The following is a 25,355-nucleotide window of genomic DNA, read 5'->3' on the forward strand; positions in this document are numbered from 1 at the left end:
CTATCGCCCGTTGAAATCACTGGAACAGGGTTTACGTTTCCTTAATGACCTTGTTACAAGTTCGATCGAATATTATCTTTCACATTTATGTTGACGCGTGTGATAAAAGTTGAGAGTTTTAGTAAAAACGTCCGTATAAATTGAATAGACTAATAGAGTGAATGTGTTAAACGCAGTGCGAGTTTCTACTGTGTGTAACGCGTTTCTATTTGTTCAGCGACAATTCTTTGTAGCTATTTAGAAATTCATTCGTTCCCATGAATAATTTCTAACCTGTGTACATTAAGGGACTTAAATAAGCACAATCATTGTTTCCTCCACTTTAATGAAGAAAAAATACTACGGATGTATGTTACTCTTTCGGAGTGAATATGCATTTGGACCGAAACCGATCAGCTGTTTTATTGGAGAAAAGTATTCGCTATCGCCATTTATTTTCCCGATAAGTCGCGAGAAAAATGTCAAAGTGTTTTTCAAAAGGGAACAGCAAGTTCGACGCTCGCGTCGGTTCGTTCTGCGACATCCGGCACGGTGGATCGCTGGCTCCGTTTATCGCGAGGATCTATTTGCAGCGGCGGTATTTAAATGGCCGGCAATTAGGCGACGTAATCGCAGCAGTTAAGGAGCGAGTCGCGCCGACGAAGTTGCCAACCGAATCGCCTGCGGATTGCGGCCGAGCGTAGAAAAGGAAGCCGCGGAAAAGAGCAAAGTCGATGGAGGCGGAGGAGGATGAGGATGAGGATGAGGATGAAGAGGAGAGGAGGAGGAGGAGGCGGAAGAGCGCGCTGCTGGAATCGCTCTCGGATTCTCCGCGTGTGTTAACACGCGCCACCTTATTGCCTGCCTAACGTCGGCTTTATGAGAGAGCTAATTGTGCCGGCCGGCCAGCCGCGGAGATATCGCGCGGAGATTGCCTCTATAATCGAGTTTACGGCGATGTTCGAGGCGAGCGCGCCACGGCTAAAAGCCTAAGTACTCGATCCCGCGAGCGTAAACGTAAGCGGGCAAAGAGCGGGCGCCGAGTTTCCGTGTCACCTGCGTTCGACTTCGCCGCGAGCCGGCAGGTTCGAGAGGTCGCCACGGCTGTATCGATGCACCGGCCGTGCATCTTCCGCCGGCATTTCGGTGCCGACACCGCTGAGATATTTCCTGACGATTGCCCCTGCTTGAACTGGGAACTAGGCGAACGCGAAATGTTCGGCGGTTTTCAATCGTGCCTTCCATTCCCTGCTTTGCTCTTCCCGCTCGCTCGCAAATAAATCCTCCAGCGGCTTCTCGTGCCTGCAAATCTACACGGCGTTCTAAATTTTAGGCATCTCCGAGCTCCAGCCTCTTTACCTTTAAACGATTACTCTTAGGCTTCTAGTGGAACTCTGGTCGTGAACTCGAATTTTTGTGGACGCATTTACTGTCATATTAGAAATACAATCTACCTTTTCGGCCGTGAATTATTTCTTCTAAACTTTGCGTCATGTACTCAAAAGCAACATGTAAGAAGTAAATGAAGGCATAAATGTCGTATTTCATAAAAATTTGATTATGTAGCATTATTTCAAAAATCCGCAAGACTGCTTTAAAAAGACATTTCTCGCAATTCTCACCAAAATTAAATCGGACAATTATAGAAAATATGCATAGGTGACTATACAGGCTGTCTCAGCTGAAGGAGGCCACCTAAATATCTCCTTTATTGTTAATGGAAAAAAAATATTTATGGCATAATTCCCAATATAAAAATAACGATGACCTTGAAAAAACTATGAAAAAATAACCGGACGAAAGAGATTGTTCTTCTATGATATTCATCCTTGGATACAATTTAAATTATGCCATAAATATTTTAGGGCAATTAAAAATAAAAGAGATATTTAGGTGGCCTCCTTCAGCTGAGACACCCTGTATAATGTTACTTGAAAATGTAACCCTATATAACTTGTACATAATTTTAAATCGAGCACGAACTTCTGCAATCATCTACATAGCAGTATCGAAACACTTTACATCTTGAGCACCTCAGTCTCGATTTTGCAAGAGCAGAAAGAAATGCAGGTTACGAGAGTCGAATAAAAACGGCGGACAAATTCCTCGGCGACGCTTCCCATGGAACATTTGCCATGGTGAGGTTGTGCCTGGCCGATGTCTAGCCCGGAGGAGCGTAAAACGTGACAGAGGGGAGGAAACCGCGGACCACAATGCGTCGCTCGTATAAAGCTGCGATTTACGAGCGGGCAGGGTGCCCAGCGCGGAAACGCGCGACGGCAAGCACCTTGCTCGTATGTGGGCCAAATCGCGGCACCGCGACGTCCGCTTTACGCTCCGTTTTACGAGCCAATAAATCGCGATCTATCGATCCCGACGCCGCGGCCCGAACCAGCCAGCTCCGGTCCGCGCGAGCTAGGTGCACCCTTTTCTCCTGAACGGATCCACCGGCGAAACCGTAACATCCGTGACATAATTTAACGCGCCAGCATAATTTACGACTGTTTCTCGAATTAGGATCGGTCGCCCCCTCGCGAACGACCTGGAATCCCGTTAACGGAACCTCCGATCTCTGTTGGAAACATTAGACTGTCAAAGTTCCTGCGAATGTTATTTTGCAATTACTTTCCGCTAATTGGAATCGGACTCGCCATGTGTTTAATATCGTTTAGTGCCCATTAATTCCTCGTGTTAGATCAGGCTTAACCGTAGAATCTTGAGAAATATTCACCTCAACAAATCATTAATGGTGGAAATTAGGAAATTATTAGATTAGTGGGTGTGACTTGTTGGTTCACAATACAGATTGTGAACTTTTAAAAATGATAAAATATTCACCGGCAGGCAATGTGTCAAGAGAGAATAGAATCGTTGGACGACCCGGCAAAAGCTGGAGCGAAAGGATGGTCAAGATGGCCCAGTTCACGCCCGGAGCGATCATGTCCTCTTGCCACAGCGTCGGCGCCCTTGAGTACAAGTGTTTAATATTCAGAAGACGATGGTTCCCCGTCGCAACCGACGATGGTGGCGGCGTCGCGACGTCCGAGCTCACGTCCGCGACCGATCTTTTCAGAACGATCGGGCTTGCGCAAACCCAGAGCCTGACACACACAGAGCCTTGACGCAACCCGGCGAATTCTCGCGAAACCGACTGCTCTTGGAATCACCCAGACCGCATCCAATTCTCGGGAAAAAGAGGCTCCGGGAGGTTATGAATGCGGAATTACGAGCCGCGCGTTTTCAAAGGAGATACGTCGAAAACTGGCGTATAAGCAACTCGCTGGGAACACAGGCGCTCGTGTAATGAGTTGCGCGTGAAATCAGCCCAACATTTTGGTCGCTGAATACCTTAGCCAAGGATTGCGTGGCACGTGCTCGCATTTGCATTGGCTGTCGACACTTTGGGAAATTAGGGATACTCTCGAACAGTTCATCTCGCTTCTTCAGTTTTCTCAACGTACGACTTTGTGGTTTTCTTGATGAAACATCTGAGTTTCTTAATCGTACAACTTACATAATCCTACCAATAGTAAAAAAAGTATTAAGCTACGATTACGATCCAGTAATTAGTTTTCCCCTCACTTGCTTCTTGCTCGAGATCAGAAGGTTTCTCACCATGCTCATCTAGGATTCCTCGATCGCAGGAACTGAATCCAACTCCGCAGCTTCCCCAGAGGTTTAGAGGCAATTCGAGTCTTCGACAAATGGGTCCTGGCATGATCAAAAATTCGTGTTGGCCAGCTTTCACCGGAAACGAGGCGCGTGTCTGCCGTTCGTCAGGCTCGTAAATAAGCGTGCGCGTCTCTCGGGGTGTCTACGTTGGCGGCGCGGTCCGTTGTCTGCTAAATCTGTCTGTCTGTCCACGAGACAATCGTCGTCGTTCCTGGTTCGCAAACGAGGCGGCCGGGGCCACAGTTAGTCACGCGAGCCGGCCCGGGATGAAATATCGAACGCGAGGCAGCCGTGGAAAGCGTTCGTCGAACAGATTATCACGCGGGAATCGGATTCACGTGACCCGTCTTCTTGCAGGCATCCGTAGATCCCATGGCGGAGACGCGAGGCAAGGCAGCAGCATGGGACGGTGCGGTGGCGTGCATCGCGGATGATCTTTCGGATTGAGTAAGGTCGCGAAGGAACGGTCCCGCTGCCTCGTGCCCGGCCTCTCTCGCGTAACGAGGAAACGCGGTATTGTTTTCTCGGTACTTCGCGTATCGCGACACGTTATCGTCGGCTGCAGCCATCTCTCGATCCTCGAAAATTAGCGCGCTCCGCCAGGTGCTCGCCGTCGTCGTCGTCTTCGCGTTCATCTTGCTCGACGAAGAGTGAAAGCAGCGAATTTATTATCCGAGTCCGAGCGACGAGGATCCTTTTAATAATATGTATTCATGTTTGTTTTACAACATGGTGTGGCGTTGTTCTCCGCCGGTGTCCGTCCGTTCAATCAAGAAATTTGATCCGCGGGAGATTCTTTTCCTCGAGGACATAATAGGGAACGTAGGCAGCGACCGATCGCAGATTACGCCTCGATTAAGCAACGGTTCGGTAGCGGTTCGATAAACAATCGGTGGCAGTCGCCGAACAATTTATCGACTGCTTGCGAAACCACGGCTCTCCGGCGATCGTTCGACATTTTCCCTTTGCGTCGCTCCCCCCTCTCTCTCTCTTTTTCTTTTCCTTTTTCTTTCTCTTTCCCTCCCTTTCCCCTCCCTTTCTCCGCGTTTGAATATGATCGAGCAATTAAATCCATCTCGCGGTAGCTAAATGGTATGCGCGGCCTTTGCGCGGCGACATCCACGCGGCAAGACATTTTCCCGGCACACGCAACGAATAAATCACCGGTCCTAAGCGATCGATCACGCTCGATCCTCGATCCTCGCGGCGAGAGCAACCTCTCTTTCTCCGATGCTGGAGCGTCGATGCCTCTCGGTCCGTTTCGGGGGAGAGCAGACTTTTCCGACGAGTCCGAACGGTTTCCTTGTCCCGACTTTGGTAATACCGAGAGGCCACGAAACACGGGGTACACAGGTGAAACTCTCGAGCATCGTGATCATCGACCGAGATGCCCGATTGTATCCAATTGAATCGGTCTCACCGCGAGGATAGATTCGACCGGCCGATTGCGCGCCACGGGAAAAGGACGAGCAGCTGAGTGAAACGCACACGTACATATGGATATAATACACACGCACACTCTACGATCGCTCGTGTCCGACCATAACTTTTCCATCCGAGGCCCCTCGTCCAACCAGCCGCATTTTCTCGCAGCCCGATAACCAACCTGAAGAAATAATTCTTCGGTATCCGCCGATCGATCCGATGGTTTCTTTTCTTGTCCCGCGCTTTTCTCACGTACCGACGCAGCTACGTACCCTTTTCCGCGAGGAACACCTGTACGCTATCGGTTGAAAGTTTGGAAGATGCTCCCGGCGATACAGCAGTTTCCTATAGATTTTATTTATTTTAACACTTTGCCTACCGGAATCCTAAGATTTTCAGCAGATGTCCTATTCCAAAAGGGGATCTCATACATTTGATTATATTTAATGCGGTACTATCTGAGTCAATTGCATCAGTTTCATATACATATAGGGTGAGTCACCTAACGTTGCCACCTCAAATATCTTTGTTGTTTTTAAAACCTAAGTATGAAGTCTACAAATTAGGGGCTTCGAAAATTAGTGAGTGATTAACGAGTAGACTGTGTCTGTTATATGGACTAGGAGCTACTTAGAAAGTTTATACGTGCATAGGTAATTATAGTCACTGAATTCCTAATGTAAGGGACTATCATTGTAGGTGTTTAAAAAAGGATGCTTCCATTTTAAAAAATGAAGGTAACCTTGATATCTCTAAAAAAATCACATAAAAACAAAAATATTTTTGGTATCACGTGAGCCCCACTGAACCATTCAAGTTTGTCCTTCAGACAGTTGACGTATCTTTAAAAACAACAAAGATATTTGAGGTGGCAACACGTTAGGTGACTCAGCCTGTATGTGCATAAAATTAAAAATATACAGAATGGAAATATTCTCGGTCGCAAGAAATGTCCGGTATTCGAATGAAAATAGATCCGAGTGCAAACGGTTAATGTTGAAACGAAATACGTTCGTACAAATTATTTTTAACAGGAATTTCGTCCGAAACGCTGAAACGGAGTTCCCTGCATCCGAACTTTGAGCGGGCAGTGCAACTTGTCTATCGTCCAACTCGCATCTTCGAGCGTGAATCCTCAGCCGCGCATCAATCCCGGCATGCTAGGCTATCCGAGGAAGGATCCACGGAACACGTAGTTCGTCGTACGGTGTCCCTTCGAGATAGACTGAGCGGCTCCTCCGCGGCGCGGATCGCGACCGACTAATGTAAGCAAATAGCTCGCGCGCAGACAAATTCCCCGCGACCATATCGGGCCGCCGGAAAAATCACTGACGTACGATCTTGTCCGCGACCATAAAGCGCCAGTCAGACGCAAGCGGAGGACTAGAGCTTGCGGCACGCCGACTGAAACACGGGCTCGTCTCGCCGCGAGAAGATCGATGACTTCCTGATCGGGACGCTCGAACGGCGACGCTCGAACCCGCTCCTCGAAAATATTTGGATAGGGTATTAGTAGAAACGTGCGAGCCGCCAATATCAAGACGAACCTGGCCGTCTCGAACGCTTTTCGAAGCTAACCACCAGAACAATTCTCGAGTTCCATGTTTTCCTACGTGTTGTCGGTCGGCTCCAGATGGACATTGATTGGACTTGATGAGGAAGCTCTTAGAGGCTGTTCAAAATGGTTCGCACGTTCAGAAATTCTTGTGCTAGAAATTTGATGTGGAGGTTTGACAAAGTTAGAAGAAATTTATTGGAGCTTGTTTTCATTCCATTTCAAAATCTACAATGGCTGTACAAACATCTGACTACCTAGAGACCGTCGTTGAAGCCGTGCTATAGACCAAGCATTGAAATCACCAGGACTAATTTCTCCAAAAGTTGATTTCACTGGATTTCCCAAGTGATTCGAGCAATTACAGAGTCCGGCGGTTTCCGTGGAGGCCGAAAACGAAAATCGATTTCACCGAGCGTCAAACACCATTTCCCCGCACGTAGCGCCGGAGAAACGAACTTACAAAATCGCGATGTGGAATCAGCATACAATGACCGTCGTTCATTGTTCCCGCAGTTAGGAGCTGTCCCCGCCTCGATCTGCAATTCAATCGGCGGCGTACGTAGAACATGGAAGCGTCCCGCGTCATAAAAGTGCGTTAAACCGCGCGAACTCGAATGACACGGCAGTAAAACGCTAGGCACGGGGACCACCGGTGAACTCTGCGTACTCCGACGAACCTGTCAGTCGCATCGTGGACAATTAAGTTCGGAAAGTTGTCCTGATTACATCGATCCGATATGCAGGGAATCGAGCGGGAGGCACGATCTACAAAGGCAGCACACGTAGAACGGTTAAAAATCCGAAACGAAAACGAGAGTGGCTCGGTTCTATTGTTCGGCATGCAGGCCGCGCATCAGCCAAGGTCTCCGCATCGCAGTGACGTCACCGCGTCGGTTTTCAACGATCCCGTTTCAGCAGAGTTCCCTTGGATCGCGGCCAAATGTTCTCCGTTCGCGGCGAACGGATCGCAGAAATCATCTTTCCACCGGTGCACTTTCCATTTCGAAAGGGTAGTGACCCCGGGTAGAGGCCGAACAACCGCCACTCTTGGTCTCGATATCCGAAGGAAAAGGTATACGCGGAAAAAGGAACTGCCTTCAGCGTTCGTAGTGAATCGGGTGAATATCGATCATACCTGGTGGCCAGTCATGCGCGGCGCCACGGGATCGCGAAAAGCGGAGTAAAATCGCGAGACTGGAACGTGCTGGTCTCGCGCGGTGGCCGCCAGCGACAGTCTAGAAATAGCCGGGCATATCTAGATAAGTCATTACGTGGAACGGCTCGTTAACGATTCACACTCGTCCGTCCTCCCATCACGCGTCAATCGGCGCGCAGAGCTCGGTGCTGGTCGCACGACGGCATGGCAGCGCACACGGGGAAAATGATTTCCCGGCAAGACGTCACGAAAACCGGCGTGACCGATTATTACCGCGAGCGGAGCAGCTGGTACCACGTTGTGCCAGGACACGGAATTCAGATCTCCGAGCATCGCCGAGTCATCCCCGATGGGAAAGTCACGGGAGGAAGGAAACGCGAGCGAGCTGGCGAGTCAGCCAGCCAGCTAGCCAGCTAGCGGATTCGCTGGAACGAGGATGATGACGCGCGTTCCGCGAACATCGGCGAGCCTGAATCGTGCGCGTATCAGGGTCATGACGCGCCGACGCGCGTCCTAGTCACGCGCTTCGCGGACCACCGTCCGGGAAATTGGTGGGCAACGTCGGTTGACGCATCCGCGACCGGTTCTCCGATCCCCGGTGCAACAACTGCACCACACACGTTGCATTCTGGGCTTTCCCAGCGAATTTTGATCGGTGTGATCTACGAGCATAATTTGCATTTAACTCACCCGTGGCTCTGGTTAATAGATTAAAAAATAAATCACCGTCAGGAACGCAAACCTTATCATTCTTCTCAAGATTGTTATCTAAAATAAAATTTTTAATTCTCCTTTGGTGTAGCGCGCCTGTAAATTGTACTAATAGGAAATTGCATAAACATCCGCAATCTAGTAATTAGACTTACGATCTTCGTACATTCATAGCTGATCGAGATCTTTAAAATCACAAGTGTAGAACACAGAAGGATAATTATATCCTTATATCGATCGTATTCATTGTTAATATTGTATATCTAATGATTCTGATAATGATAATGATTATCTAATGAAGATGATCTGAAAAAAAGATCGAAACGTCGGAATTACTGTAAAAATAACGATTGATCGAACCTTTGCGCCGAAAGCATTAAATATTCAATATTAACCGAAGGAAAATGTTTATTGACGAAATAATAATGTATTCATCAAGACGGGACATTTACAGCATATGTATGACTATCGATAAAATCAGTTTGTTCTTGTTAGATACATCTGTATTATTCTCCGAGTATGATCGTTTTCTGGAAAAAATCGCGAGCACCCTGTACATTCTGGTTTGTGAACCTGCACCGTAATCGTGACGCTAGTGTACTCGTTTATAGCCTGAAACAGTTGCAGGATACAGGGCGCTTTTAGTGTTAAGTATATTGCCTGGTAAAATGAATTTAAGCACTGGTGCCTTGGCTGTGAGTAATGATACTACTGCCACGCGTTGAAATCTCCGGGGCGATACTACTTCCAGGCATTGAAATCACCAGCGCTAGACTATTAACTCCCGGCTAACATTTCAATTTTTCCATTTCAAAATTGATGATTCTAAACCAGTTATTTATCTCAACTTGTATCTAATTTGTAGCGCTAATTGCCTGTCTTTAAAAAATTGTTGTATAAAAACACTCTACATTTCTGCAACGTTTCCATACGTTAGTGCTGACTTCTGAAAAAAATGTTCGAATTAAAAGCTTGTATCTAAGTGGCACTAGTTGCCTGTCTTTAAGGAATGCTTACGTAAAAACGTTCTACATTCTTGCATTGTCTCTTTGTACCAGTCTCGTCCTCTTCAGACTCGGAAGTATCGAATCCGCGATGGCTTCTTTACGAATGTCTTCAATGCTATTAATATATTACCTCTTTCATCAGGAGGAAGTACAATTTTTCACTCGTATTGTCTCTTTAAAAATAGCGAACAGTACACGTTCCCCAGTTCTATGCTGTTTCTACACAATCAGCTGAGACACCTGTGAGACCAGTGCCCTCGCTGTCGCACCCACGTAGCCACGTCTCTCTCTTTCTCCCTCTCCTTCTAGTCCCGCAGCCTTTAGCCATCCGTTTTCGTTTATTCTCGCCTGTGGCCTCCTTCTACCTCTTGGAACGGTCTTCCTCGTATCCTCGTCCTTTTCATTTACCTTTCGCGTCCTTGTTCCGCGCGCCTCTTACTCGCTCGCGTATCAAGAATCTATATTAAGGACGTGGGAATGTGAAATGACCTGTCCAGCTAGACTGTAGAAGCCCGCGGTACGGTCTCGAGAGAGCAACATTGTGTGTCAAACCCGTCTGTTGCGCGCCGCGCAGCTGACTTTGAGCTAATTATTCCTTCATCCTGATTCAATCAGCTATCTCAACAAGAAACACGTCAATTCATTTTTGCCGCAAAATGCATCTCTAAAGACGCAGTGAAAGATTCCTCACTTCAATTATGATCCCGTTTCAATGAAATAAAACCGATTATGGTTTCATTTAAATCCTCCTCAACAACTATTCCACTTTGTTGTCGTGATTAAAGGAGGAAACGAGGAACGATCAAATTCCGATTCACTTCGAGGAATCCGAGTTCGCGGAGTTTCCCCCAATTTTCACGCGGGCTGTGCGATCGTGATCCTCAATTAGAAGCGGACAGGCCGGCATCTGATCGGCGCGTGTTCCGTTTTACGTAATCGCGAGGCGTGTTCGGCGCGCACGCGGCTCCCATTGTTCGGCTGGAGCGCGTCCGCGGGTTTCGCGATTGTCACGAGTGAAAATTATTTCAACCTCGAGGCGGTTGTCCCCTCTAATCGCGTTAACTCGCAACGTCATCCGCGTCTGTCGGCCGCGAAACTCGTGTTTGCTGGAGCATTTAGCCGGTGTCGCGCGGACAAAGGTCGTGCGCGAATTCGCGGAATCGTCGAATCGCGGAGCTGACAAAAATTTGCTCGTGCTCCTCGACCAGCGACGTTCGCAGTTCACGTTTTCCCGGAACGAAGCGTGCGCCGATCCGCACCCAACGATCGCGTTGACCATTTACAATCCGTTTCAGCTCGCTTGAGACAACGTCGATTGCCCGCGCCTCGAATTCCTGTCACGTGCGGGAAACTATCGGCGAGCTCGGGTTTTTTTCAACTCTCCCTCTCTCTCCCACCCCCTCTCCCCTCCCTCTCTCTCTCTCTCTGTCTCTTCGGGCCTCTCTCGCTCGCTCTTTCCACGAGGAAATTGTTCCCGCAACGCGCGCGAGCTTAGCAAACGCCGTGCCAATCGCATTCCCGACGCCGGGTCGAAGAAATGACCGTGTTCGGCGCTGTGACCCCATCCGCGCGAAATGAATCAATTCCTCGAACACCCATTCCAATTCTCTTCTCTCACTTCTCGAGCAAAATACAACGATCCACAGCCGATTTTCATTCGTTTTTGCCGGATGTTATTTCATCGCGAATTAACACGTTGCGAATGACGACATTTTGCGGTCTCGCTTGCTTAATTAGATGCGAACGGTAGTTCGATTTGTCTTGTTGTTCCAAGAAGGCGTTGTGTCTATTAATACGATCTGATGTTACAGTAATTTGATTCGAGAAATAGCTGACAGTTACATAGAACCAAGTAATAAGGAAAATAGTCCGAATGTACTCTTGGAAATGTATCTGTAAAGACGGTCTGATGTTACAGTAATTTGATTCGAGAAGTAGCTGACAATCGTGTAGAAGTTAGTTGTAAGGAAACTAGAGTCTTCTCCTTTTTCTGTCCTAATCATTTTTAACACAACTGATGCAGACCATTCCTATTTTGTATAAAGACCCGCAGTCTAGTGATCACAATAGAATACAAGGTCAGATAGTAAGACAAATTCTCGAGCCAACAAAGCCGATAGAATTATGCAATCTGAAACGAAAACGTTGACATGGTGCATGGTGAAATAGACAATCGAAGTCGGAAGGATACGGTATGAATTTTCACGAGCGGTTTTTGCGCGGCCTAACTATGGCACGATGTGTTCTTGTACAACGCCGTCGACAATTTGTCAAACTTTCCCGCGGCGATTGCCGCTTCACGATCACGGACAACGATTTCCCCGCTGGCGTTTTATATGGCGTTGCAAATCAGTCCGGGATTCCGGGCATGCCGGCTGATTTGTGATAATCTCCGGCGTCCATGACGGATTTGTCGCAGCCGACCAGCCCTAAATGGCTCGCGTTTCAGCCGCTGAGAATTTTCTGCTCGCGACGCGACGCGCGGCGGTTTGATTCCGTGGACTGCGTTGCTGCCGGTACGTGATTCGCGACCGGACGAGGACCGGCAAAAACTTGAAAAGCCGAGGAACACGCGCTCGCACGCTCTTACGCAATCACGCGAATCCCGTTGTCCACCTTGTTTTCTGTCTACGGTCAAGATACGCACAGCTGACCGACTCCGGCGACGCAATCGCGAACGCGAACCCGATTGTACGCGCGGCAGCTTCACGTTCCGTCGGCGCGTTTCACTTCGTAAAGAATATCTTTCCCAACCAATTTGATAACACTATTCTGACCCCTTGTATTACGATTTATTTTACGTTTACAGTGACTAGAACTTTATTGTTATTCATAATTTCTTAGAAGAATGATTGTATGTATATTGACAACATAGAATTTGATTGCGATTTAAAAGAAATTAATGGAAGCAGTATCGTTGGCGAAAGTGTGAGTTGATATTGAGTAATTATTGACAAATGGTGCATATTAAATTTATATAATGATGGTACTCACCACGCATTGAAATCACTGAAAGATAGCTCTTGCCGATAATCAACATTGCCAGGCATAGAAATCATTGAAAGATAGCTTCTATCACGCATTGAATTCAGTGAAAGATAGCTCTTACCGTGCATTAAGGTCTCCAAAGAATGTCGCTTGCCACGCGTTGAAGTTTCCGAAAAATTGCTTTTACCACGCATTGAAGTCTCTACAAGATACCTTTCACCATGCATTGAAGTCTCCGAAAGTCATCTCTTGCCATGCATTGAAATCTTCAAAAGACACACCTTACGTGTTGGAGTCTTCGAGAAACATGTTTTTCCACGCATTGAAATCTCCGAAACATAGTCCTTACCATGGATTAAAATCTCTAAAAGATATCTCTCGGCACGCATTGAACCGTTCGAAAGTCTCCAAATCTCTGCAGTGAATTCATCATGGTATACATATTAACATTTCCTCGGAGCACAATTAAACCTGGTTCCGATCTTGACTCCCATTGATGCACATCGGCTCGGAACGGGTTCGAGTGAAATTCAGGTTCATAGTTCAATAGCTGGGCCCATAAAACTCCGCATTTTCCGCGGGAGCGTGCAGCTCCGGCAGGAACTATCGGCGTCTCGGGATCTCCCATTGAAGCATTAATCAAAATAATCAATCTAGCTGGGCTGCTCACGAGTCCCATAGCAGAGTTTCTCCATAAAACCAGAAACCGGGTATCGGTAGGATTTAAACCATCGCGGCGATTCCGATCGCAAAGAAAACGCTTTCTAACGGAACGCTCTTGGACTCACGCTGTCCGCCTCTGCTTCCCTCCATCCCCGACAGACTGCACAAGTATACGTACTGTAACAGACACACGGAGCGAGCCTATATAATATTCCGTACACCGCGAAAGTCCCGCTCTTGCAGCCGGACCGCCGCCGATGCTATAAGCCGACACGCGTGTACACTAGATCATATTGCAGCGCGGACAATGAGCGTTTCGTAGGCGGAAGCGATCGGGTCCCGAGGCCGTGCCGGTTTTCGCGTGCACATAGACGGCACCGTGACCTCTTTCACACAGTCGCGGTGACAGCCAAGGATCATCTGGCGTACGGGAGCCATTTCCAACGCGTCCGACCGAGCGCGCAGATCTAAGATCGTTGCCGGGAGATTATCACCGCCGCCGCTGTGCTGGTCCAGCGATCCGAGCTCGCATCTCGCGATCATTACCAGTTTGTCAACCTTCCGGCGCTCTTTCTCAGGTACCCGTGACATCGATTAATCAACGCCATCGTGCGCCCTAGCTGACGCTCGAATCTCCACGTTCAAGCTCCCCGCTTCACCGAGACTCGCACCGCTAATAAACAAGTGTATGTATACCAGCGGACCGTCCGGCCATTCTAATTGCCGAGCAACGAGCCCGTTTCTCACGACTGCCCTGCGCATTAGCCAATTCGAATCACCGAGCAATTATTTGCATACTGACCAACAATCAAAATCTTCCTTGTGTTACGTACTCGCTTCTTTTACGTTTCAAGTGCGATGTCTGCTTTGCGGTAGATTAAAACCACATAGAAGTAGCTCAGGAGGAACAGTTATTAACATACGGTATGGGACATCCTTTGATTATATCATTACTGAAAATATTCTCTACGTTAAGCACCTACGTGATTAATTATTCTGACGGCTACGCGATGTGATTGATCGATCATTTTTTCGAATTTGCCGGATGATTTGCCTCTCTCATTTGAGATATACCTTCAGTCATTCTTTGGATGGTTCGGACCGTTATCGTGCCACCCACGCGGATGCGTCAGGTGAAATCCAGAATCCGAGCGTTTCCGGTGAGCGATGAAATATGGACGCACGGAGAATGACTCGTGGGTTTCGTGTTTTATAGTCTCTGCATTCGATGCGCTTGATAATATTGATCGAGATCGCTTATGCTGGACTGCCTTTAAATTCTACTTCGATTTATATCGATTTTATTTGAAATCTTACAGGCCGAGAATTAATTAGTCGAAGTATGTATTACTTATAACAGATTCTCACAATCTTTTCATAATCTTAAATTGTGTCTATCAATTTTTCCTGTAAATGCATAAAATTCGCAGTCTACAGTCAACATTGAATATCTTCGGTTGTAAATCAATTTAAGAATTCCGCGGTACAGAATACCGAAAGATGAGTTAATTTTTCCATTCATATTCAAATTTATTCTGGACAGTTTCAGGGAAAGGAAACGAGGTTTAACGTAACAACATTAACGTGGAACATTTCATAAACACTGTTCGGAGAAGGTGCGCCCGACAAAGTAACTCAAAAAGAAGCTGATGAACGTACGCGATACTTTATATGCTCCCAGGCCGCGATGAAAGAAGTTGATCGCCACTATGAGCATCCTCGAAAGAATAAGATGGTTCCCAAGACGCGGGAGAGTATCGTCGTAAATTAGAACTCGATGCTCGTCGGTTTCGAGGCGGTTTTATTGTCGGCCGACAGGCGTCTAACTTTACGAGCGGCCGTGTGCTCAATCTCATGCACTATCCTGCCACCCCCTCGACGTTGCCTCTTCTTCTAGGCATGCTAATTCTTGTGACGTGCGTAACATTAACCTCTGACGTTTAATCCGGTAGAAAACGCGGTCCGCGCGCGGTCGGCCCTTTATATCGAACGGGCGATCCTTGGTCCTAGATATACACGGTGTTTAATAAAAGCCTGTTCCATAAAACAAAACTTGATTGTTAGATTATTCAAGATTACGAAGTCTCCCGTGGTAAAATTTTATTGTTCATTTCGATCTAGTTCTTGGCCACTGAATTCTACCATTAGTTTCGTGACACCTTGTATAGCCTGCAGAGTCCACGACGAAAAGAACGGCGGATTCTGTGCCGCGCGATTCGCTATTTGCTTCCACTCGGTGTCCCCGTAAGGAAGTTACCGGGATGACTTGCCTTTCGCAGAAACCGTGGCAAAAATTTGTGGCAATAACTCACCACACCGTTGATCTCCGGAGGAAATGTATTGTCATCGGTAGAGCTGCTTCTGGCGAGGATTTTTTACCGTTTTAGGAAAACGATTTGGGAATCTGCAGGCTTAATCGAACAAGCTCTCTTTGCTCTCCTGTCGTAGAATCAGTTAGCGTTAGCCCGTGATCTAGATAAAATGTAACTATAACAAAATTCTTGAAAGACAAATATTTTATGTACTCGAATACAAGAGCAATAGATTCGTGACAGACCACAGCACACGACTCCTCGAGTGTGAAATCTCTCGCAGGAAACGAGGGATTTTCCCGGTGCAGCTGGTAATTAACCAAAACGAAGATGATATTATCATAATCACGGAACAGCAGTCTCGTTACCCGGCAACCGGTAGCCATTAATGAACGCAACACGATTGGAGGTCATAAACGGCACCCGGCTTCCCAGAAGCATACCCGGCTAGTCTATTAGTGGCGAGTAGAAGAAATCATTCGGTATGCGTCGAATGATAAGAGGTGGGCTATGAAAAACATGATTAGCAAGGCGGTAAATCGCTGTCTAAACGATTCAACCACCGGCAATAAGAATTTTCTTCGATCGCGCTCGTCGTGGTTCGAAAAAGTCGCTATGAATTTTATGCTCAATAAACGGACGTCGTTCGTCCGGCTCGATAGAAATACCACCCGCGAGAACGTCGAAGGAGATTCGCGTACGTTTACGACATCTGCAGTTAGATATGTACGATTCTATGTTTTATCTATCTACACAACTAGCAGTGGTCACCAATCCGGTCTCTCTTCTGATTACAGTCATTCTTTGGGCGGACCTACAACAACCTGAGCAGCATCTCGGAATGCAAGAACGGCGGAGTATGTGTGATCAACAAGAAGAACCGCACCGCGTGCAAAGCGTGTCGCTTACGCAAGTGCCTGTTCGTCGGGATGTCGAAGAGCGGATCGCGATATGGTCGCAGGTCGAATTGGTTCAAAATCCATTGCCTCCTGCAGGAGCAGACCAACGGGAGCCAGAACGTGAACGTGACACCTGGCGCTGGATCGCCGTTCGGCCCAGGATTCATACCTGGTTTCCTGCCTCAAGCTCAAGGACAGCAGGGTAGCGGCGTGTACAAGAACGAAAAGGACCGTGCGTCACCTAGTCAGGAGGACATAGCCCTCCAATCGCACCTTCTACACGTGGCGATGCTGAAGCAAGAGCGCGAACGGAACAACAAATCGCCACACCCGGGCGACGTGGCCCTGCAAAACCAATTACGTCTTTTAGCGTGGCAGAAGGAGCGCGAGAGGATCGGCAGTAATCCCCAACAACCCCCTACAACACCCCCGAGAGACACCACTCCTCCACCTTTCTACAAACAGCAGCAGCACCCAACCTCGCCAATGTTCCCCATGAACTTTGCTCAAAAGGACGTCTGCGTGCCGTCCAGTCCTTCGGACGTCTTCAGACCCTTCCTGCCAACGTACAAGAGGGCGGCGGACACCCCCAGCGATAGTGGAGCGTCGTCGGTCGACGGCGGTGATGGACAGGACACCGAATCCAGGAGCAATTCAGCGCTGAGTTACTTCAAGGCTAGCGCAGCGTCCCCGACCCTCTCTGACAGAGACTTCCCACCCAGGAAGATCAACGCCACTGTTACCCTGACGACAGGGTATCATCCTCATCATACTCTAGGCCTGGTCTATCCACCACCTGGCTTAGTAACCCCAGCAGCATCGCAACACTCGCCTAGAGGCGGCGATCTGCTATTAGTTAGCCCCAGTCCAGGCGGCCTAGCTGTCGAGCAAGACGAACCGATCGATCTCAGCGTACGGTCTAGCAGAAGCTCCCCGAGACCCAGTCAGTCGTCCGAGGAGGACAACAGGTCGGTCGACAATGTCTGCGACCGCGAGAGCCCGGCGAAAGAGGAGGCGACAACCAAGAGCAAACCATTGGACCTGACCTTGGGAGTGAAGAGGCCGACGGAGCTACCTCTGTCGTTGTGAAGCCTCCGGGTGTCCTTGCAGGCCCAAGACGGGCTGGTCCCGAGCTCTAACGCACCATCCGGTGCGGGTGAATCCTCGTTCAAGGAGGATCACAGTTGGACTGATGACGGCTTCGAGAGAACCGATGGAAACGCGTCTCTCCAAGAAAATGGGAGACTGATGGGACTGACTACGACGCAGGGTCGGAGTATCCACTTCACGGTGGAACAACGTTCCGGAGCAACGGCGTCGAATTGCGAGAATGTGTTCAAATCTGTACATAGGTGTGCGTCGAATCGATCCAAGAGTCGAGATTAATTTATTACGGCAACGGCTAGAAAGCGAGCGAAACAGTCGACTTAATCGTTGATTTCACTTAACTCCTTAATTCTGACATGTAGAGGTTTTTCCGTCCCAAGTCGTGCCGCCTCTATATACGCACGGACTACTGACAAATACGCGAGCACGCGAGTGCTGTTTAAAGAAACCCGGGAGAGTCGCGGATATACCGGCCAGTAGTGGAGTGCCTTAACATAATATATTTATAGAAATATTCTTTATGTATATGTACGTAGAATGCCGGCCCGTTTCAGGACAGTCGCGCCTAGATAGCCGCGCGATCGCTCGGCTAGCGTGATCTTCTTTCACAGTAATGTTCAGTTAAATTTACGTCAGATTAAATTCCATACTACCATGACAGCTTCGCCGAGCTCAAAGCACTGAGAAGCGAGTTGTGGGAAAAGAGCGAAGCTCACTCGTGTAAATTTAACCGAGCGCTGCTATACTACAGTAGAACCTCGCTCGTTGCAACCGAGCGATTCCCACCAAGTTCTAGAATGGTGGGGAAAACCGGAGTGGAAAAGTGGAAAAATCAGATCGCGCGATTGGCTGCCATCTTTCGTTGCTCGACCTGCATCTTTGCACGTATTTTCCGTCCCATTTCGTTCAACGAGCGAGGTTGTACTGTATATCCATCCTGCTAGGCGAGACGTGCGTGTCGAAACGCGGAAACGGCGTTCCTCGCGTGTCCGTGACTCCGTCGCCGACGATAGAGGCCAGTAAATAAAACGCACGGGAGGGGTGACGTCAATTCGACGTGGAGAACGACCGTGCATCTAGTAAAATCGCGAAGGGCGAGGGGGCAGGACTTCGCCTGCGAATCAGAATGCTGCTTCTGTACTTCCGCTTGGTGTACGACCTCTCGGCTGGCGTGACAGGCGAATGTAAATATATTTGTTTTCTCTCTTTTTTCTCCGTTTTCCCTCTCCATACTGTTCTATCGACGGAGCTTCTTTCCATTCCATTTTGTACATAATAGCATATAAGCGGTGAACCCGAGCGGCCAGTACCTACACATAACGCGGAATTAAATATTTTTGTTTAATCTACTCTGCAGTGTGTCTGTTATTATCATACCCCTCCTTGTGCATCCAGCATCGACGTGTTGCGAAGAGGAGATCCGAAGAATTGCTGGTAAGTATACAGGGTGTCTCAGCTGAAGGAGGCCACCTAAATATCTCCTTTATTTTTAATGGCACAAGGAAAATATTTATGGCATAATTTAAATGGTATCGAAGGAGGAATATCATAGAGGAACAATTCTTTTGTCCGGTCATTTTTTTCATAGTTTTTTTTCAAGGTCATTGTTATTGGATAACTTATTTTTTTTATTCCACCTTGCTAATGACTTAACCATCTTCAAATGTATTTTTCAGCCGCTGTAAGATGGAATAAAAGAATTAATTTTCCCGATGAAAAAATAATGATGACCTTGAAAAAACTATGGAAAAATAACCGGAAAAAGAAATTATTCTTCCATGATATTCCTCCTTCGATACCATTTAAATTATGCCATAAATGTTTTTGGTGCCATTAAAAATTAAAGGAGATATTTAGGTGGCCTCCTTCAGCTGAGACACCCTGTGCAATCTTTTGTAAGTATGCGGGTCTCCGTTACAGATTTCCATATTCATCCAAAGATGAATCCCAGAGAATTAAGTAAACATTCGTCCAATAAAATAAAGAACCGATGGTTAAATCGAATAAAATCGAATCAATGCTCATCCAAAAGCTTAATCAAATAGAATGATATTAACATTCTGGTAGTAACAACCAAGGTTATAGCTACGTAAAAATGAGCACATATGAAAATGTAATGATAAACCAGAAAAAGCAACACTGCCCATAAAAGAAGATTATCGCTCAACTTTACGCCCTTTTAAGCCCCGATCAGATTTCTGAGGGTCAATTTACTTTAAAGTTGAGAACGCATCAGAGATGCCAATGCAATCCCGCACACGATGAAAGGTGCCCGGCAACCGGCATTAATCGCAACAGGAAGCGCGCGAGAACGTCGTAAAATCGTTAAGCTCCATAACTCTGGTATCCGATCATCCCACGCGGTTAACCTTGGCAAGTCGATCGTTCTTTCCACGTCCGGATCATGCGGGAACGATGCACGTCCCGTATCTGTCCTCCGTGCTGAATCCACGTGACACGTCTTCCCGTCGATTATCGATGCTAATCACGCGTGGCATTATTCGCGGCGCGATAATAACTTTACGTAAGCTCCGCGAGAGACCGAAGTAGCCGGGTCTCGTCGTCGGATTCCCGTGTGAATCGCGATCAACGATCTGCCATCGCCGTCTGACACGAAACTCTCATCGAGACTCGGGTTTTATTACGGCCCATCATTCACCGTATCGCGGCCTATATCGAATCATTCATTTCGCGCGTAATGTATACGGGACGTGCAACCCCGTTTCGCGCGCGGTAGGTATCGCTCGGAAAAAACTGGTACACCCTGAAAAATCGATGCTACGAACGGCATAGATCGATTTGACGGTCCGTGATCCTATTAGGGTGCGTTTACACTGCTACGATCTAGGGTTGCGCTGCTGCCGTACATCTGCCTGCGTTCGAGAGTCTAAGCTTGATCTGTTACCTGGTCTAGTCGGGCCATGAATGTTCATGCAGGCACAATTAACACGGTGGTTCGTGAAGTAACGTTTAATTAATATGAATCTGCTAAGAGATTTGAATCTTGCTACCCGGTGAAAGGAGACATTGTGCTAAGTCTTTGTGAGCTGTGCTATAGAAACTGACAGGAAGTTGTAGTTTGTTTACGAAATTGAGGGTTTTAGCAGGTATGATGCGAGGTTGAAATTACAGAGCTGTTGTGGTTCTTAGCGGGATGTAATCTACAGATTTGATTTAGGCTTTGAAAGTATAGGAATACGCTAAATTCAGTGGTTCTTAACCTGAGGGTCCGCGAAACAATTTTGACATCGACAGATATTTTTGCTAAAAAGGAAGAAAAAGGTTATTCAAATCATTTTCATGTTTAAAATGTTTCATGTTTCAAATTAAGTCTCAAGAACTACGTAAAATGCCTAGGGTTGGGATGTGGGGTCCGCAAAAAAATGTTGTTCAAGAGGGAGGCCCCGGAATACATAAGTTTAAGAACCACTGCGCTAATTCATGGATACGAAGCTCGACGGTATGATTGTGTGTTCGTACAAAAGATATTTAACCTTACGTAGATAGATCCATGCGGATTGGTATGTAACAATTTTTTTACAGCATTTATTCCGTTATTGGATCTAAGTTAGTGGAAAGAATTAAATAAATGAAATTAAGGGTCTAATGCCAACGATCCAGGTTCTCATTGCAGCCTTCCACCATGGCGGCAGTAAGTTATAATTCTCTCCGGCGGGTCGCTTCATTAAAATCATCCCTTTCCCGTCGGCCGGTCGTTACGGAAGATCGTAGCCGGTGTAAAGGTGCCCTTAAGCGAGTCCGCGGAGTACGCGCACGTACATGGACCGAACGCGGATCGCATTCGCCGAGCGGAAAAGAGAGCTACACTCGCAGAGGCTCACGTACCGACTCCTTGGTATCGTGTGTACACGGTTACACAGGCTATCCAGGATAACAAACGGGCGAGACTCGGACCAATGCGTCAGTCCGCGGCGACTGGTTGCACCACCCGAGCAATAAGCAATCGCTTAGACTCGTCATGACTCTATGCATGAGTTGGGCAACGCTGGAGTACGATACTCGTATACACTGGTATAGTCTAGCTCGTACGCAGGACGCGATTTTGCCCGGTAAGCGTTCCCTCGGCCTCTCGCCGAGTGAAATATCGCCGGGCCCGGGGTTACCGGTTAGGGTTCGAGAGATCGACGTCGGCCGCTTGATCCGCTCTGCGGGAGAAACTGGAGCGATCTCGATCGAGCGGACCTCCTTCGACGAGAGCTCCTTCGTGATTCCCTCCCGGTCGTACAGCGATCGAGCCGTACCTCTTCGATCCGCAGATCTGGATCGAATGACTCGCAGAATCCACATGAAACGATTTTAATTTTGTGAATGGTCGTGCACCTCCTGAAACAATGTTTTATTCTCACACGCGCAGAGTCGTGAATGTGTCTTGTACTCGTTTCATATAATTATGAAAGTGGTGCAAGTCCAAATTTTAAGCGAAGTAGATTTTACCCCATCAATGAACGTAAGAAGGTAGAAAAAGTGCTAGAATTGTATGGCGCATCTGAACTTGCATGCGAACAAAATTTACGCATGGTGTGTAATAGGTTGGCAACTCCTGTCACGTAGAATTTCCTTTTCCTTTAAGTATCTCGAAACAAGAAACATATAACTTAGACAAGTTTCATAATGACGGGTACAATTCATCCTTACATAAAATTAATTTATTCCACTGTTAATTTATTCTGACGCGTTGGATCATTTATGCGTCGTTTAAATCAGAACCAGAAGCAGTTCAATGGCAATAATCTCGCGCTTAATATGCTATTCGATGATTATCCTTTCTTATATCACAAGCATCTCAATGTTACTTCTTGAACCGTAAACGGGAACACGTGCAAAACAGGTGTATAATAAAATCTACAGGTTCGTGTAATTAAGGTAAACATTATCTCAATTAATAATTCATTTGCATACGTCTGAATCAATCGAACAGCTGGAGCCGTCGTCGTGTAACTTTCACTCCGCATCCGGAAGTTGTTCGCCGGCGCGACGGAGTTCGCCAAAAACCGCTTAGAGCGCCGAGCGTGTAAACCAATTAACCCTTGGCAGACCTATCGTAAAATTATCATTGGCAGGCAGGTTTCAAAGCGAAATTATGCGAGAAGCTTTAAAGCCGGAGAGATGCCCTTGCATTAGCTAAACGAGGTTGCGCGCCGACGTTGATAGGTTCATTTGCACAAAACAAAAACTGCACAGGGCAGCCGGCTCACAGCATTGTTGGCATGCCGATCGGCGACTTCCGGAAATCCTTTGAGAACCGCCAGGAGACTGGCAAACGAGATATCTTGGCCAATACCGATTGGGATGCCTTTTCTCTTTCGCGCACTGGAGAAGATCGTCTGCGAAAGGAGAAACGCGCGCTGTATAAAATACGAGCACTGGCGAACATAGCGCACCGAGTGCTCGACGTCAACAGCTCTCCGGGGACCTGGGAGACTATCGGGACCCAGCTCGGGCCCCGAACGCGGACACGCAGAGCCATTGATCGACTACTTACTTACTATCCTACGCGGATCGAATAAGAAGTCACCTCGTAGAACACAGCCTCCTGTCTGTCCCCCATTTTTTCTCCACCTCCTCGTTCCCCTCCTTGTCGTCAGGTCGAGCGAATTAACGACCACGAGGAGAGAGAGAAGGACAACCGTAATGAGCATTAATTGATTACACCGTACGCGTACACGCGTAACCACCGGCTGCTAGACCGGTGAGTAATGAGCCGCGTCTTCGCGCGATTATTAATTCATAAAGTGCGCCAGCCACCTGCGACTCGAAGGATAGCCTCGGACGCTTTGAAATGTTTACGCGACAGCATCCTGCAGCGAGTCGGCGCCCGAAAAAGTAAAATGAGAGTCCTGATAGCGTCCGATCACGCGATGTATCGATGGTCCGGTGAGTTGAAGCGTTCGCGAATCGCTAGAGGATCCGACGGATCTCGTGTTAATATTCAAGACGGGCCTTTGTTTTTTTAAAAAGAATGTAGCTCGCAGATCGTGAAAACGACTGGATGGACAGTCTCGCCTCCACGAAAACAACATTTCAGCGTTATTGGTGTTCGCTAAACGGCGCGCGACACACGCCGGTGCGTATGTAAACGCTGACCAATTTTCGGTCGAACCAACTGGAATGTAAATTGCTGGTGACTAGACTGGTATTTTATTTGCAAATCGGGCAGAAACATCTGCAACCATCTAATATATCGAAATTCGAATCCGTTAACTATTGGACACTGCACATCGGAGCAGTGTCTCCACGAAAAGGCTACCGTAACAAACGAAACAATGACTATCGGCGACCAGACTGATCCCCGAGTGGTCGCGAGGAGTCCGAAAGCGATTCTTGGACAAAATACAAGCGCAGGAATCGGTTGGAACGAGACCGGCACTACCGTACCGGCCGTAATTGCCCAATAAAATTATCCTAATGGCGCGGACTCGGCGAGCGAGCTCTCCGGCAAGAGCGAATCGCGCGCGCCTCGTTTATACGGTTCGAGATACGAGTGTCCCGGAGGATGGTGTGGAGCTGGAGCATCGAGCATGGTCGCAACGGTTGCATCCGGCGGATAAAATCCGCGGTGAAAGCGCGGTGTTCCCACTCGGGAACGCGTCCCATAAAGAGCGATCGACGCCGGCGAAATCGGCGCGGCGACGAGACGCTCGGCCCTCGATCCAGATTTCGATAGTCAAAAGGGACGACACTCGGAACTGGTCCAACGCGTGGTACGACTTCCTGCATGCCCATATACGCGTCCAGCTGGCTGGAAACCGAACGAGAACAGACGTGGAGAGGAGAGGAGAGGATCGAGAGAGCACACGTTGGGTGCAGCCTACGACGTCGTCGCGAGCCATCCTCTTCGGTTTCGAGAGGGAGAGGAGAGCCGAAGAGCGGAACCGTGGCGTGCACGGAGAGCGTTAGGGGTTAACGAGGGCCGATCGTGCGATCGGTCGATCTTTCCCAAGAGCCGAGGCGGCCCAATTAGAAGGCACGTAAAAGCCGGGCGCATAATCAGCAATTTGTATTGTTGAAGGATAAGGCTGCTCTCTATGGACGACGGAATCCCTCTTTTCTCTCGTTAGCCCCTTCGTTCCCTCTTCTTGCCTTCGCTAGTCACTATCTTTTCTCTCTCTCTCTCTGTCTCTCGCTCCTCCACTCGATCCTCCACTTTACGGAATAACTTCATACGAGCCACGGCCGAGAGGCGATAGAGTGCCGAGATGATGAAGAGCAGCCACGAGGTGAACACGTGGGAGGAGACGGGGAGGGGGTGGCACCCTATTAAACCTATGCAGTCGCCAATTATCGGCAATTTGATCCGGTTATAACTCAATTTAAAGTAATTGGGCCGCACTCGTGTTGCTCGCTGGATCTTCCTTTTGGCGCATTTCGATGTGTGTGCACCGGGGAACGCACGCGAACGGAAAGAGGAGGACGTCGCGAGGATCACGTTTCAAGCCGACCGGGACTGCTACGTCGCTCTTAGAACCCTCCCGTGATCGTAAATCGCTGATCCAGCAGACGATCTTCGGAAGAAGCGCGCGCAAGCTGACCGGTTTGCTCCCGATACCACAACCTGGCACTTACAATTAGTTTTACTCGGGAGGAAATGGAACGGCTTATTACGACGTTACGCTGCCGACTCGAATTTTTCGGCCAGATTGCCACCTTCTCTGCCGGATACGCTCGTTCGGCTAATCGCTAGAGCGATTTTAAGGCCAGGTGCGATAGGGAGTCGGATTTAGAGAGAGAGGGAGAGCCCAGGGTGCTGTTAGGTTCTTGAAGCGAGGAGATCGTTGCTCGGTTTATTGACTGAAGATCGAACCAATCGCTTTGTTAGTCGAACTTCAAATTTGCATCATTTTGCAGCTATAAATATTC

The 25,355-nt window shown here is 48.0% G+C and overlaps 1 protein-coding gene across 1 annotated transcript in view; it reads left to right on the top strand.

The window, feature by feature from the left end:
- LOC143209401 (uncharacterized) overlaps window positions 1-23,732 on the top strand; it is a 42,216-nt gene extending 18,484 nt beyond the window's left edge. Inside the window, exon 3 of the mRNA XM_076424980.1 lies at window positions 16,269-23,732. Within this exon, the coding sequence (XP_076281095.1) occupies window positions 16,269-17,459 (1,191 nt within the window). The 3' untranslated portion in view covers window positions 17,460-23,732. The remainder of the gene's footprint in view (window positions 1-16,268) is intronic.
- Window positions 23,733-25,355: the final 1,623 nt, after the last annotated feature.

Source organism: Lasioglossum baleicum, chromosome 6 (genome assembly GCF_051020765.1).
Source record: "Lasioglossum baleicum chromosome 6, iyLasBale1, whole genome shotgun sequence".
Taxonomy (NCBI): domain Eukaryota; kingdom Metazoa; phylum Arthropoda; class Insecta; order Hymenoptera; family Halictidae; genus Lasioglossum; species Lasioglossum baleicum.